The sequence below is a fragment of the Schistocerca gregaria genome, chromosome 4 (genome assembly GCF_023897955.1).
Source record: "Schistocerca gregaria isolate iqSchGreg1 chromosome 4, iqSchGreg1.2, whole genome shotgun sequence".
Lineage (NCBI taxonomy): Eukaryota > Metazoa > Arthropoda > Insecta > Orthoptera > Acrididae > Schistocerca > Schistocerca gregaria.
The window spans coordinates 404,717,990-404,734,006 of NC_064923.1; the positions used below are offsets into that span (position 1 = coordinate 404,717,990).

Consider the following 16,017-nt stretch of genomic DNA (forward strand, 5'->3'; position numbering starts at 1 on the left):
TGGAATTAACTACTTACAGTTGCTGACCTGTTATATTGTAGCTAAATGATAAAGTATCTTTCTTTCTATATATTCGCAGCACATCACACTTGTCTACATTGAGATTCAATTGCCATTCCCTGCACTATGTGTCAATTCATTGCAGATCCTCTTGCATTTCAGTACAATTTTCCATTGTTACAACCTCTCTATATACTACGGCTTCATCTGCAAAAAGCCTAAGTGAACTTTCAATGTTATCCACAAGATCATTTATATATATTGTGAATAGCAACAGTCCTACGACACTCCCCTACGGCACACACGAAATCACTCTCACTTCGGAAGACTTCTCTACCTTGAGAATGACATGCTGCGTTCTGTTATCTAGGAACTCTTCAATCCAGTCACACAATTGGTCTGATAGTACATATGCTCTTACTTTGTTCATTAAAACAACTGTGGAGAACTGTATCAAATGCCTTGAAGTCGAGAAACGCGGCATCTACCTGGGAAACCTTGTCTATGGCCTTCTGAGTCTCGTGGATGAATTGCGCGAGCTGGGTTTCACAGGATTGTCTTTTTCGAAACCCATGCGGATTCCTGCAGAGTAGATTCCTATTCTCCAGAAAAGTCATAATACTCAAACACAATACGTGTTCCAAAATTCTACAACTGATCGACGTTACAGATAATGGTCTATAGCTCTGCACATCTGTTTGACATCCCTTCTCGAAAACGGGGATGACCTGTGCCCTTTTCCAATCTTTTGGAACATTATGCTCTTCTAGAGACCTATGGTACACCGCTACAAGAAGGGGGGGGGGGGGGGGGGGGGGCGCACGAGTTCCTTCGCATACTCTGCGTAAAATCGAACTGATATCCCATCAGGTCCAGTAGCCTTTCCTCTTTTGAGTGATTTTGATTGTTTTTCTATCCCTCTGTCATCTATTTCGATATCTACAATTTTTTTATCTGTGGGACAATCTAGAGAAGGAACTACAGTGCAGCCTTCCTCTGCAAAACAGCTTTGGAAAAAGACATTTAGTATTTTGGCCTTTAGTCTGTCATCCTCTGTTTCAGTACCATTTTGGTCGCAGAGTGTCTGGACATTTTGTTTTGATCCACCTATCGCTTTCTGACATAATACCAAAATTCCTTAGGATTTTCTGTCAAGTCAGTACATAGGACTTTACTTTCGAATTCGTTGAACACCTCTTGTGCAGTCCTCCTCACACTACATTTCGCTTTGTGTAATTTTTGTTTGTCTGCAAGGCTTTGGCTATTTTTATGTATGATGTGAAGTTCCCTTTGCTTCCGTAGTAATTTCCTAACTTGGTTGTTGCACCATGGTGGCTCTTTTCCATCTCTTATGATCTTGCTTGGCACATACTCATCTAATGCATATTGCACGATGGTTTTGAACTTTGTCCACTGATCCTAAACACTATCTGTACTTGAGATAAAATTTTGTATTGAGCCGTCAAGTACTCTGAAATCTGCTTTTTGTCACTTTTGCTAAACAGAAAAATCTTCCTACCTTTTTTAATATTTCTATTTACGGTTGAAATCACAGATGCTGTAACCTCTTTATGATCGCCGATTCCCTGTTCTGCGTTAACTGTTTCAAATAGTTCGGGTCTGTTTGTCACCAGAAGGTCTAATATGTTATCGCCATGAGTCGGTTCTCTGTTTAACTGCTCAAGGTAGCTTTCAGATAATGCACTTTAAAAAAAAACTCAGTTCTTTGTCCCTGCCACCTGTTATAAACAATTTAGTCTCCCAGTCCATATCTGGTAAATTAAAATCTCCACCCAGAAATATAACATGATCGGGAAATCTACTAGAAATATTTTCCAAATTTTCCTTCAGGTATTCTGTCACAACAGCTGCTTAGCCAGGGGGCCTATAGAGACATCCAATTACCATGTTTGAGCCTGCTTTAACTCTGACCTCCACCCAAATTATTTCACATTTCAGATCTCCGTTAATTTCCTTCGATACTATTGCACTTTTTATCACTAGAAACACGCCTCCCCCTTCACTGTTCAGCCTGTCTCTGCGGTATACATTACATCTGAGTTTAGAATTTCGTTACAGCCTACTTTCCATCCCTAGTACTACCGTATTTACTCGAATCTAAGCCGCACTTTTTTCCAGTTTTTGTAATCCAAAAAACTGGCCTGCGGCTTAGAATCGAGTGCAAAGTAAGCGGAAGTTCTGGAAAATGTTGGTAGGTGCCGCCACAATAAACTTCTGTCATCAAATATATGTAGCACTACACAGGCAAGCTTTGCAGACACAAAGATAAATACTGGCGCCTAACCCTCCGCGGGGGGGGGGGGGGGGGGAGGACAATGGGTGGGGGGGGGGGGAGAGAGAGAGAGAGGGGGGGGGGAGGGAGGGAGAGAGAGAGAGAGAGAGAGAGAGAGAGAGGAAAGAAAGAAAGAAAGGTGGAAGACGAGCTTTTTTTCTCCGACTCGAGTTTCGACCACTGCATTTTCATACATTATTCAACGAAGTAAATACAAATTCCGTATTGTGCATCTTTGAATGTAGCAGCATTTCAATGTACTACGGAAATCCGACTGGCGAGACAGTTCGGGATGTTCATCAATATGGCCAACTCTACCTGTGAGAAGAGATGGTTTCTTAAAGGAACTTTCATGAATTGTGAATTGCATGCTGTATTCTCTCCACCATAAGAATAATACGAATATAAAGATTTTGCCACACATTCTTTCGTGTTTGCTGCTAACTCATTTAAATCCTGTCTGCCTAATAACCTACAAAACTAGAGTGAGACAACAGCAAACGTGGAAGAATATACATATCATGTCATGTTTATATTCGTATTATTCTTATGCCTAATAGTGATACAGTCAGAAACGAAGCACGGCAATTGATTAGATTTTTAAATCTAAGATGACTAATTTCAGTGTAGAATGTAATGTACTAAAGAGGCATCCGCAAAGATTTTCAAACGGAGAAAAATTTTCGTTAAATTCTCGTTCAGAACATCTATCATACTCTGTCTATTATTTGGTTCTTGTTGATCATTATCAAAGAAAGCAGGAGTGTAGGTAACAGCAAATAGCAGTTTCTTGCCATTGTTTCGCTAATGAGACGATTCCTCTCTCTCTCTCTCTCTCTCTCTCTCTCTCTCTCTCTCTAATTGTAAGCGGCAGTAGCGACCACAAAAGCAAGGCATACCGCGAGTGGCGACAGGTCCTAAACACTCATCATCAGAATGCGAGAAACAATGCATGACACAGTACAATAATGCACTTTCAGCTTAGTGTGACGTAAACACCTATTACAAAGAGAACGGCACGTATCAGATCAAAGAAAAATAAACAATCAATTCAAACCAGAAGTAGTGAAGGGTACTCATATAAATACAGACAGAGCACCTGACGCACAGCAATGGCTACCTGGTAAAGCTTAACTCCTAAGCTTACAACTCTAACCAAACTACTGTAGCTGTATCGTCATTCATTCGACCTAAATTGTCTCTCAGATTTCAATGTACCAACTTTGTTTCGATTTGGAGGTGCGGCCTAAAACTTTTCTCTCCCCTTGAATTTCGAGTCTCAAATTTTAGGTGTGGCTTAGATTCAGGAAATTTTTTTTCCCCTTGATTACGAGTCTCATTTTTCAGGTGCGACTTAGATTCGAGTAAATACGGTATGTGGGCATTGTCGTTTATTAATGGAGCGGATTTGGGACGTTTCTATAGATGCTCCTGCAGTTTACTATTACCACATTTATATTGCCATTCATTCATTCACTGTTGCGTTTTGCCTACTTCTACCTTGTCGTGTCTCAGGAGGCATCTTGTTGGGCCTAGGGAGGGAATTCTCTAACCTAAAAAACCCACATGTGCACACCACAGGTACTCCGCTACCCTTTTAGCCACTTCCTGCGTGTAGTGCATGCCTGACCTATTCAGGGGGGGGGGGGGGGGGGGGCTATATTTCTCCACCTGATAGAGGAGGTTGAGAAATTTGCACCCCAGATCTCCGCAGAATTGTCCGAGCCTCTGGTTTAAGCCTTCAACTTGGCTCCAAACCAGAGGACCGTGATCGGTTCTGGGAATGACACTACAAATAGTTAACTTATATTCCACCCAACAAGCGAGGCTTTCCGCCTTCACCATCTCCGCCAACTGCCAGTAAGAACTGCGGATGACCTCCGAACCCAGGTGGCAGGAGTCACTGGTGCCAAAATGAGCAACAATTTGCAGTCGGGTGCACCCAGCACTCTCTATTGCCGCTGGCAGGGCCTCCTCCACATCTTGGACGAGACAAGTTGTAAGTTGAGGAAAAAGCCACTGTCCCTGCATGTCCAGGTTCATAATTTTACAAACATTCTCCACCAAGAAAAGAATAGCCTGTAAAGCTAGTTTTGTGATAAGACACAAAACATGTATAGCTTCAGCGAGTCTCCTGTGATGCAATAGTGCAAAGGGATTATCACAGCCCATATGTGAACACTGTGTCCATGCACCTTTCCATTAAGATGAAATGTTTTACTTCTACCATTTTTATCAAGTCATCATTTTCTTTGTCATTTTTGACAAGAGCCAGCGCAAGTTTTATGCAGTACGATGCGTACAGCAAATGGTCTCTCAAAATTCACCATACAGTAGGCTGAGGTATTCCTATAGTTCAATTCTTTTATCTTGGCGGTTCACACATGCTCGCCCAGACGCGGGAGATTGCTGCATTGCCAATTGCATGCGCCAAGCAAACTTGCACGTTTAGGGGGGAGCGCGCGGTTTATGAAGTAAAGCCACCATGGCCACATTAACATTCCGCACTGTGCGCGATTTTGTCATCACTGCACTGCTCGCCTGTGCAAACACATGGTGTTCCGACTGCTTTGACACACTTATAATTCAATTTCACAAAAACTATTGGCCCAAAACTTTGATTTTTACACATCTTCTTGACAGATACCTTCCCCCCATAAATGACTTAATTTTGTTTCGATGTTCAACGCAGTTATTGTGCAGCATTAAATGTAGTAAACCATTGCACGAAATTTTGAAGAGTTTACAGAGGTAAAAGTCCATAGCGTATACTTTCCGCATGGTTGATTTCAGCTGCATCTAGAAATTTCAAAAAAATTACATTCAAGCGAATAAAATTCATGAAGTAAGACATTTTGATATTGTTTTTAAATAAATAAAATGTTAAGCACAGAACAATGTTTGAACTCTGGAACCTTCCACTTAGCAGCCAAACACTTTAACCATTACACTAACACAGCTCATTCAATATGATTCCTGGAGGACTTCAAACTAGGACGCAAAATACCGACAAACACTGTTGATATGACTATGAATTACATTTAGTGGAAGTACAAGAGGAAATAAAGAATTACCGCTGTTCTTTATTGTGAAAAAGTGGTTAGTGAGAATGATACGAACACCTTTCCTTGCTATCGCCTTAATTAGGGGGCTTATTGCTTGTTTGGTTTAATTAATTAATACGATATGAAGCAATTGGTATAAATAATGCATTTTCCAAACTTTCTATAAAACAAATTCTGCTATCAAGACATTGCTTTTGTTCAGTTACTTTATTTATGACTGAACGTTTCTAAAACTGAAGACACTCGTCCGTGCTCTGTACTGCAGTCGAGCTCTGACAACATCGTTCTCTGTTCATTGGCTGACTGTGTTTTGTGACGTCAGATGCGCAGAACGAACCTAAACTCGGCCGCCATCATAAATGATGCACACCTTAGTTCTCCACTAGCCCAATTGGTTGCCTTACTTGGAGTAAGCACAAAAATTTCCTTAATTTATCACATATCTTCATCTAAAAAATGCAGAGACAGGGGGCAGGGCTCAGAGTGTTCTGTTATTTACAGTTGCAAATGTGTATTCTCACACACTGTTCTCATTGTTACACAAATTTAACAAACTGCTGCTTTTCAGGAGCCATGATTGTAGCCTGAATGACAGCTGTGTGACACTTATCCTTGTGTTGTTAGCATTAGTGCTGTTAAAGATTTGAGTGGGGCATTCTTATGGCAACCATTAAGCAACACATATCATCTGTTCTTTTCTGCAAAAATTGTCAGTTTATTATTGCAGACATTTGCTCTTAATTTGTTTCAGATTTCTGGTGATCAATCCTCTTGACAACTTAAAAGGTAAATTATATTGTCTGGTTCAGGTAACACATGTACTTTCATTTTAATTATCGTCATTGTGTTTCACAACAGGTACAGTAGCAAGTGGAATGTAATGGCATTTATGCTACACTGGTGAAACTTTTCTCCTTGCAGCTGCCTATGGAAAATTCATGCCCAAGGCTTGACTACAGAAAAAGGTTTATGCGTATGAAAATTTTTGCTTTGGAAACAGACGTTCTACACCAAACTGCTTCTGTTTTACTTATCTTTGATTTCTCTGGTATTAATTTTGGGTCATAACTCATTCTCAAACAATCATCCTGGCCATCAACTAAGTCATCAGGCTAGAATCCAGCATCATCACTGGTCATAGCCAAACTAAAATAAATAAAATAAAAACAGTGCAGCTGTGGAAAGATTAAATACAAACATTTACCTAAGCTCCACTGTAACTGTTATCAAATGAAAAAACAAGTTTCTGTTACCAGTCCTTATTTGGAAAGTTTATTTCCAAAACAAATACTTTTTCAGCTATGGACATGCCATTAAATTTTTCCTTCAAAGTAAGAGAGAAGATTATGTGTATAGGTTGCAGCAGTTAAGTGAGGGGGCCTGAACAGGAAAGATTAGCTGCACAGCTGCATCCAAACAGTCTTCAGGGTGAACATAAGGTATTTCACATTATTTGCTCTGGAGAGCTGAAAGTACCATAAACTTAATTTGATGGAATAACAAAAGATTTGTGTGCTGCAAAATATCATTTACATATTGTAAACTATAAAAGCAGTGTGGTTGGGTCAGTCACTTTTCAGTTCTTCATTGGAGAAGTAGTAATTGTTCAGGCTCTGCTGTAGACAGTATCCTATGCTGAGCACCTAAATCAGATTGACTGTTTGTGATGAAATACACCTGCACACTGATCAGCAATTTTGCTATTTTGTGAATCACCAGCCATCCTCCACTTCACATCTGAAGATACATATTCAAAGAAAATACAGAAGAGTATGTTTCAACATTCCTTTGAGGTTGAAGATATTATAATGGACCATAAGTTTGGATTGGGGAAGGATGGTAAAGGAAATTAGCCGTGTCCTTTACAAAGGATCCATTTCAGCATTTGACTTAAGCATAGTAGAGAAACCATGAAAAATCTAAGCCTATATGAGCAGACATGGATTTCAACCACTGTTTTCTCAAATATGAATACATCAGTCATATTCAAATGCATTAGCTATCTACAACAAGTGCTACAGGAAATTAGCAGAAAATGTGTGCTCACTAGTAACTTATGCAAAGAGTGTGCAGAAAAAGACCGGCACAAATCAAGATCCTGGATGACATTACAACATACATGTAGCAACATTTTAAAATTTTACTTCGCCAGCTACACAAAATGGATTCAGGTTGTAAAAATTCTGAAATATGTAAATTAAGTATCAGTGTTTTATAATACTGTACTATCAAGAGTAATTATATCAGGTTACACTTTTTGCTTTGCATCAGACAATGCTCACAAACTGTCATGTCATTGTAACAGTTGTAAGTCCTGTTCAATGCTTTATTTATCAAAACTGAGACATAATAGGTGATAATGTACTTACAAAAAAATAAAAAATTACTAACTTCCTCCTGCGAGTACAATCGCTGCTCAGTGGGAGTATACTGGGCGAATCCCAATGCTAAGGAGGTTCTTGGTACAATGGTGACCTTAAGCAGTGCATCAGTGTGTGGCAACATCCAGCCTACTATAGCATGTCCTGCTTCATGATAGGCGACAGTTCGCTTCTCTGCTGGAGACATCACACTTGTACGTTTCTCTGTGCCACCAACAAGTCTCTCAACAGCATATTCCAAGTCAGACCCTGTGACACATTTTTGTTTGCTTCGAGCTGCATGGAGTGCAGCCTCATTACACACATTTGCAATATCAGCACCTGAAAAATAATTCACACACATTTATGCACTATTGCTACTTCTTTTTAAATTAAAAAAATCTGGCATTTTTTCCTCTGTCAACAAAATAAATATAAAATGTCAAAATATGTATCATGGACACAAGTGCACCAGTAGTTATGAGCAATGGGAGAAAGCAGAAACATTGTATAAGGACTTCAACCATGACCCCATATTCACAGCAAGTTTGAAGAGCACTTGTACTACAGTTTCAGTGGAAATTTATTATTCCTCTGGATTGACTTATTGGCATGTCTGGTGAGCAACTAATCATAAGTAATCCTGAGTGAATCATGTGAAATGTAGTGACATGCCTGCACTTTTGTGAATCAATAAGGGAGTGAAAATAAGAGATGGTGATACTCATTGCTAGTATATATTCTGCACCTCTTTCAGAATGCCAACAGGATTGCCAAGACATATCTATTTGATTGCCAATTCTCTATCAATAGTATACCATGCACTTACTATTCAGGATATTCCAGGAAGGACTGAAATTTAACCAAGAACTATCCAGTCACATTAATGTCACCGCCTGCCAAAAGCCTGAAGAACCACCTTTTGCAGTGTGGACTGCTGCAAGACGTGCAGGAGGTGTGTCAATAAGGTCTTGGTGCTCTTTGTAACATGTCACACAGTTCAGTGAACATGTCTGGCTCACTGTTCATCAGGTACATGCCATCATGTAGAGGAAAAACAAATTGAATGTAAGGTTCGACATAGCTCCCCAAGGATAGAAGCATACTTGTGTTGATCCATTGTGTCTTCCAAAATGACGAGCTCACCCATGGTATGCCCTCTGGCCTAGAGCCTTATGACACCTGTTGCAGGGTGTTTTCTTTCAGATTGTCCATGCTGTACAAGCCAATGGTCATGTGTCCAATGCAGTAAAACGTCATTCATCTGAAAAGGCCATCTGTTGACGCCTAGTGGATGTACGACTGTGGTACTGGCACGCAAATTCCGCCTTTTTCACTGATGAACAGCAGTCAGCACGAGTGCACAAACCCGGCACTTGCTGTGGAGGCGCAGCAACTTTCACTGAATGGTCATTGAGGAGACACTGTTGGTAGCCCTTGTTTCATCTGGGTGGTCAGTTCCTTAACAGCTGGACATCAATTTCCTTGTACACTCTCTGCAGTCATTGTTCACCCCTGTCACCTATAGTCTATTGAACACCACAGTTGCCTCCGCATCAGTTTCGGATACTGCCATTTTGCCATGCATGGTATAATTTAACTACGGTGGCAAGCAAACAGATTACAAACTTAGCCATTCTGGAAATGCTTCCACCTTTGGCCTGAAATACAATGATCATGTGCTTTTGAATATAAAGACAGATCACTCTATTTCCACATTACAACAATGACACTGATTTGCACATCCCCCTGATACACTTTACATGTCTCCACTGCTAACTGTGCCACCTGCTGACTCAGAGTGGTTATTGCATGATGACAGTGAACACAGGTGGTGGTCACATTACTGCGATTGAACCATGTGCTTTGCCTGTTTCTAAAACCATTCTGGTAATGACATCTCATCCACAATCAGGGCTCAAACCAGCTATCTCATCATTTTAAGTGCAACTTAGCTTAGTGGTAGCCACCAAAGAGATGGGGTGGAATGACATTATTTTGTCTGATATTAAATCCCATTTGTAATGTAATCAGTCGGATTGTGTTGATAACTATAAAATAATTTTATCAAGGAAAATGATAAATTATGTGAGAATTGCTGGAAAGTACTTACCTTCAGGGTCAAAATGGGTAGTGCTGCCAAGACACACTCACAACAGGAAAAGTGACATTACCTAGCCTTTAGAACTAACAGTTCCTTCCTCAGAGAGAAGTAGGTTGGGGAAGGTTAAAAGGGAAGATCTTCTCTTTCTCTACCTCATCCTAACTACAGGTGCAACCCACTCATCTTTGTGTGGAGTGACCTGTTGTTCCTTTTTAATGTTCCCCAATTTATCTCCCTCTTCTCACAAACATGGGAAGCTCCAAAGGCTAGGTGGTGTTTCAGTTCTATTTTTGTGTGTGTTTATTGGCAGTACCACACAGTACACTCCCTGAATGTTATTACACAGTATAGTTCCTGAAGGTAAGTATTGGTTACAATTTAGTCTCATAATTTATTACTATAAAATAAAAGTTGTTCTGACAATAGTATAAAAAGGTCCATAAACAACAATATAAAAATCCTTATTCACTGCACAGGAACTGTGATCAAAAAGCACTTATTGACTGCAGCCTTGTACTGAAAATAAACAACTCTTTCTGACATAATAGGTACAGCCATGAAAGTGATTTAAACAAAATCTCTAACAAGCTTAGAAATTTTAGGTTATTTGAGAAAGTACTACAAAGTTTAGATTTGAGAAAATCATGTCCTCCTCACAAAATTTTGACACCACTAAAAACTTTTTTAGGACTGACATACTTCAATTGACAGGCCTCATTTTCTTCTTTGCAACAAAAATGTTATCCTCATTATGTAATTTAGGAAATATTTATTGAAAATTATTGTTGTAAGAGTTCCAGAATGTAATCTAATCAAAATTCCAGCCTTACTATTCTGCAGCTCTGTATTTTTCGAATCCAAAAATGTATAATGTAGCTAAGAAAACATGTCAGCCAAGAAAATATCTCAACTGAAAATTTTATGCACCCAAAATACTGCACGTAAAAGAGGAACCTTGTTCTATAGTGTTTTACTAAATACATAGCCATTACTTAGGCACAATGACTTCATAACCAACTACGTAAAGGTTTTGCTCTCTTAGTGTATTTTGCATTATTGGTGGAAATTTAGTAATTCTGTTTTTTAATCTTTTGTAAAACATGCCACACATGAGTCTTTAAATAGGACCCATAAACAGTGTCACATCAAGTCTCTGTTTAGCTTTCAATTAGAAATATGCTGCAACAACTAACATATTAGCATTTAGGGTTCAAGATATAAAATTTGGGGCCTCTAAAGGGCATCATTAACAATAATTATGGGGGTGCATGGTTCCCACCCAGTAAAATGTCTCCAAGATAAGTAAAATCTTCTTATATTATTACTGTAATCCTTTTTATTTTCCAAAAAGTTAATAAAAGAGCAATTATGTAACTTTTTGATGTGTGCATTTAGCAGAAGTGAGAGAAATGTATTCATTCTACAAATGTTCATTTAATCTTTCTATTAGCTATCAATATCTATATTCTCTTGTACTCACACTAGTATGTAAGTGTACAGTATGACCTTGTCCTTGGTCCATAACACGGTTTTTCAAAGGCATATGCTAAATGTATGACAAACACCTTTTCAGCAGTGGAAAAATGACTACAGAAGAAGAAGGTGAAACTATTTGGCAACATATAAAAATTATTTATGAACTAGGTTAACAACTGGGTTCGTGTTTCTGGCATTGTAAAACCTACAGCAAATTTTGACAGTGTTACTGTTAGTGTTAATGTTAATGACGAATGCTCTGATCTCACATAAAAGTGTTGTGTTGTTTCCATGAGAAGAGCTAATTTCATCTATATAAACAAAGTCCAGTGTCTTTATTTAAAAAAATTGTTCACATTAATGGTTAGTTCCATAATAGCATACTTGGCCCCTTCCTAAATACTTATGAGTTTTATTATACCTTTCTAACTGATCATGCAATATTTCCTCAAATATGTGAGAAAAAATTGATAATATTGATACTGCTCATCTTGTCTGTACCTTTTGTGGATAGGCTGAATTTACACATGTCAGTGTATTTGGAAAGCAGCCCCATCAAGTAAATGATTTATTCTCTGGCCGAATTTGGGGTGAAATACTACGACAATCAACTATGACATTCAACTATATATTTGTGATGGCTTTGCCTCTAAAGCACTACCTACGAGACTGGTTGTGTTTAAACAATGAAATCAGACTAACTAATTTGAGAAAAAACAGTGTCTGTTCTTTTCAGTTGTTAAAAATTAGCAATTATGACAGAAACTGTCCGACTATATGCATATAAACAAATGTTGCAAAAGGGCGATAACTTCTGCTGTAAGTAGAGCTCTTGACAAGATATCTCTCATTAACAAAAACAGAAATAAATCTATTGCTGTGCTGGGCACTCCTCCATAGGGAAGCTAACAAAAGTGGACCAATTCAAATGGAATTTGTTCCAAAAGAAACAAAATAACATGGGAATGCAATGAAGAAATACAAACCGAAGCACGTATCAGAAATGTTGACCAATGTAAAGATTTTTTGTTGATTTAGCTCATAAAAATTACTTCATAATGCACCTAAACATAGGTAGTCTATCAACAGAAGTGTGAACGAGCTATATGAACTGGAAGTATTTCTGGAGAACACAATTTCTCTTAAGTTATATGTTTCAATGAACACTAGTTTCAAAGTGACAATATCAGCATGATAAGATCACTTTCAGACTATAATATAGCAGTGTAGTTTTGTACAAAAAATGGGTGTGGAGGATTTTGCATTTTAGTATAGCAGTCACCAAGCTTTGAACCCCCCTCCCCCCCCCCCCCCCCCCCCCACACACACACACAAATGGCTTATTATTTAGTAGTATACATTATCTCTCTGGTTAGTAGGTTGCAGACAGAAAATTGTATAAAAAGATAATTATTTGTGCTAACTTCAACACAGATACAAGTGCTGAGAACAGAGTTGCTGTTTCTTTGAAGGGTTTCTTATCTACAAATGGCCCAGTACTAAATTTTAGCGAATCCACTGGAGTAACAGAATCTACTGCAGCAAGTATAGATAATGTAGTAAGCAATATGAACTATGACAAAACAGCAAACTTCCTTTTAGATTTGGGGATATTTAATAATTCAGTCCTTTTGGTCTTATTGCTAAATTTAGATAAAACCTGTTACAAACAAGAGTCAGGACATTTAATCAATGAAATGATAATATTTGTCTCAAAGCTGGATGGAACTTCTTGGTCATTCGACTAACACTAACTACAACACTTTTGTATCCGAATTCATAAGTATATTCAATGAATATCTCCCCTTCGTAACAGTATGGACAAATTCAGTACATCAAACTCAGGGAAAACTGAAGACATTATGGAATCAAAGAACAACCATCATGCGGAGCTTCTCAGGTATGTAAACAAATACAAAATAATATTTGACTGTCATTAAAAAGGCAAAACAACTAGTAACAACTGACAATTCATCTCATATGCCATAAACAAATCCAAAATTGTCTGGCAGATTGCCAAGCCTGAGCAGGTGGTGAGAAAACTACTCATTTTCACTCTAAATTGGAAACAGATGGGTAAATGGTTATAAATTACATGCATATCTGTGCAGATTCCAGTATGTACAGTGGAACCTCTCAAATCCAACCTGGGATGCTCCAACTCCCCACTTAGTCCGACCATCCCATTTCTGATGTTTGTTTACCTACACAGACTATTGTTACAGCCAGGACTGGACTTGTCAATGACTAATTGTCCACGAATGGACCAGCAGGCAGTTTACTGTTGTTAGTGCGACAGTTTGATCACTTTTAATATGAAGTAACTTTTTTCTAACTTAATCTTGTGCACGTATTTGTTTTGTAAATTAGTGACTGTGTTCTTCTTACGCATTAAAGTGTTTAAAACTAAATTATGACACCGACTAAATGTAAATACACTATGCTGTCTTCATAACTGGACATTAAGCCCAGTGATGATGTAACGTCATAGCTATTTGCACGGCTGCAGAGTTTTGCAGTAAGTTTTATTCAGTTAGGTCAAGCTGTATTGGAGACGCAATGAAGCCTCCAGCCCCGGCCATTGTGTAGTCAGCTGCTGGCATCATAATGCCATCTGTCGCGGTGCACGGACCGTGAGAACTGCTCTGTGTGGAGTGTACTAAGATCACTTATTCATCTCACCTAAGAAACTAAATAACTATGACAAATATGATGTGTTTGTTTTCAAATTTGGTATAGGAACTTTTATAATTTAGAAGAACAGTGTGTAAAATTTTCATGCGAGTAACTTTAATAGTTTTGAAAATACAAAAAACCTATTAAAAAACTACTTGACCGACTCTTAGTAAAGTAAATTCTGATAGGAATCATGACAGTTTGAGTTTCTTTGTCATTTGAAAATACTAACAGCACTCCCAGTGCATACAAGTTATTTTTAAAGAATTTTAATTCCAAATTTTTAATAATTTTGCTTTCTTACAGAAAATAATAGTTTAAAAGTTGATATTTATATTTTGTGTTAGGGTGGGAGTAGATGAATGTGAGTGTGTATATGGGGACATACGTCAAATTTCAATTTTATAATGTATTACACCATCTGTAACTAGCAAGTATTACACAACCAGGATGTCCTGAAAACGGTGAATCCCCCTAACTGGTGGATGATGTATGTCTAAGAGTGTTTGCTTTTGCACTAAGGCAGCCAGAAAGATAGTAAGAGGACACTTAGTTCTAAAGTATATTTCAAGCATAGTTTTCTTTTGATTTTCATTTTGTTTTGTTTTGTGGAACATTTTGTGAAATTTTGTAATATGAAATGACATAGATGCATCTGTGAATGCTCTTTGGAATAAAGTGGTTTGCGTGCGAAATTGAGCATGAAAGGTTAATCTGATTGGATGATCATTTTGATCAACCAATGAGAGAGAAGTCTTTCCCGCATAATTGAATGAGTTATATGCCCTGTGAGCGATGGCATTCAGTCAGTCGTGGACTTGCTGTCGGATGAGAAGGTCATGTTAAATGTGCACGAAAAAATTATCTGTAAGATGAAGAAATGACAGTTAAATCACACACGGTTTATATCGCCGTGCTAGCATATGCAATTACGGACATTTTGGTGAAGTTGAGAGAGGTTTTGGAATGTTGGTTGCAGAATAAACTGTGTGTGAAACTATTGGCCTTTGCAAATATTCTGCGTGGCGTGTTCTATATGCATGTACAGAACATTTTGGTGAGCATCTTCTTTTGAAGAATCCACTGAAAAGGACTGAATGTGAACTTGTTTTGTAACAGTGTATTTCCTGTGTGAATCTTTTAATATTTCAGTCTGGACTTAGCACATTTCGGGCTGTCTTACGTGTGATATAAGCTGCACGAACCATTAGTAGATGTACTACCAACGTAAATGTGGGCTTGGAGACACAATAAATGAAAAGGACCATAATAAAACATCAGTACCTGCAAAGAAACATTTTCAATGAAGGCAGGAAGCACCCACTTTGCCTGTTATTAATAGGAATTTTCAGGTTTATCTTGTTACTGGAGTTACGCGGATTTTGTAATCATAAGTATGGACAGTGATTTTCTTCAATGCTGCTTTTCTCATCGTCCACATAGAACTTACGAATGCACAGCAACAGGTGGTGAATGAATACTATACTGAGGTAGGTGGACATTAAATAAATCGCAAAATGAGTCCCGACAACTCTGCCCCACCGCAACATGAGTGAGTGAATCAGTACAGCTGATGTTGACTGCACAATGATGTTGACTGCAGAATTAACTGATGACCAACTCACTGGGCTGTAACTCAAACAGATGATGAGAATGAGAAAGATGATGACAACAACGAAGGCAATGAACCTATGGCTTGAGTACAGATGCTAAAAATGCATCTGATGTAGCTATTCAATACATCAAACAAATCTCTGTGTGTGCCTCCAACAGATATTTTGTGGATTAGGAAATGGCAGAAGACTGCTACAAAATCAAAGTTGACATATGCTAAGCAAAAGAACATTAGAGACTTTTTCTGTTCTGCTTACGAGCAGAACATTTTTTACTGTGTGATTTCTCATGTTGTAAAAGTTATGTGCAAATCAGCTGCATGTCACTGCAGTGCTTCAATAAGGTATGTACAGATGTTAAACTTTCACTCACAGTAATAACATCTTACTGTACAATACAGATATATTTTATAGAACAGGTACTACTATG

The 16,017-nt window shown here is 38.3% G+C and overlaps 1 protein-coding gene across 3 annotated transcripts in view; it reads right to left on the reverse strand.

Moving 5' to 3' along the window:
* Positions 1-16,017, reverse strand: part of LOC126266882 (paraplegin) — an 86,494-nt gene that overhangs the window by 12,091 nt on the left and 58,386 nt on the right. For all 3 annotated transcript variants that reach the window (XM_049971548.1, XM_049971546.1, XM_049971549.1), the window contains exon 9: positions 7,750-8,060. In XM_049971548.1, the coding sequence (XP_049827505.1) occupies positions 7,750-8,060 (311 nt within the window). The remainder of the gene's footprint in view (positions 1-7,749; positions 8,061-16,017) is intronic.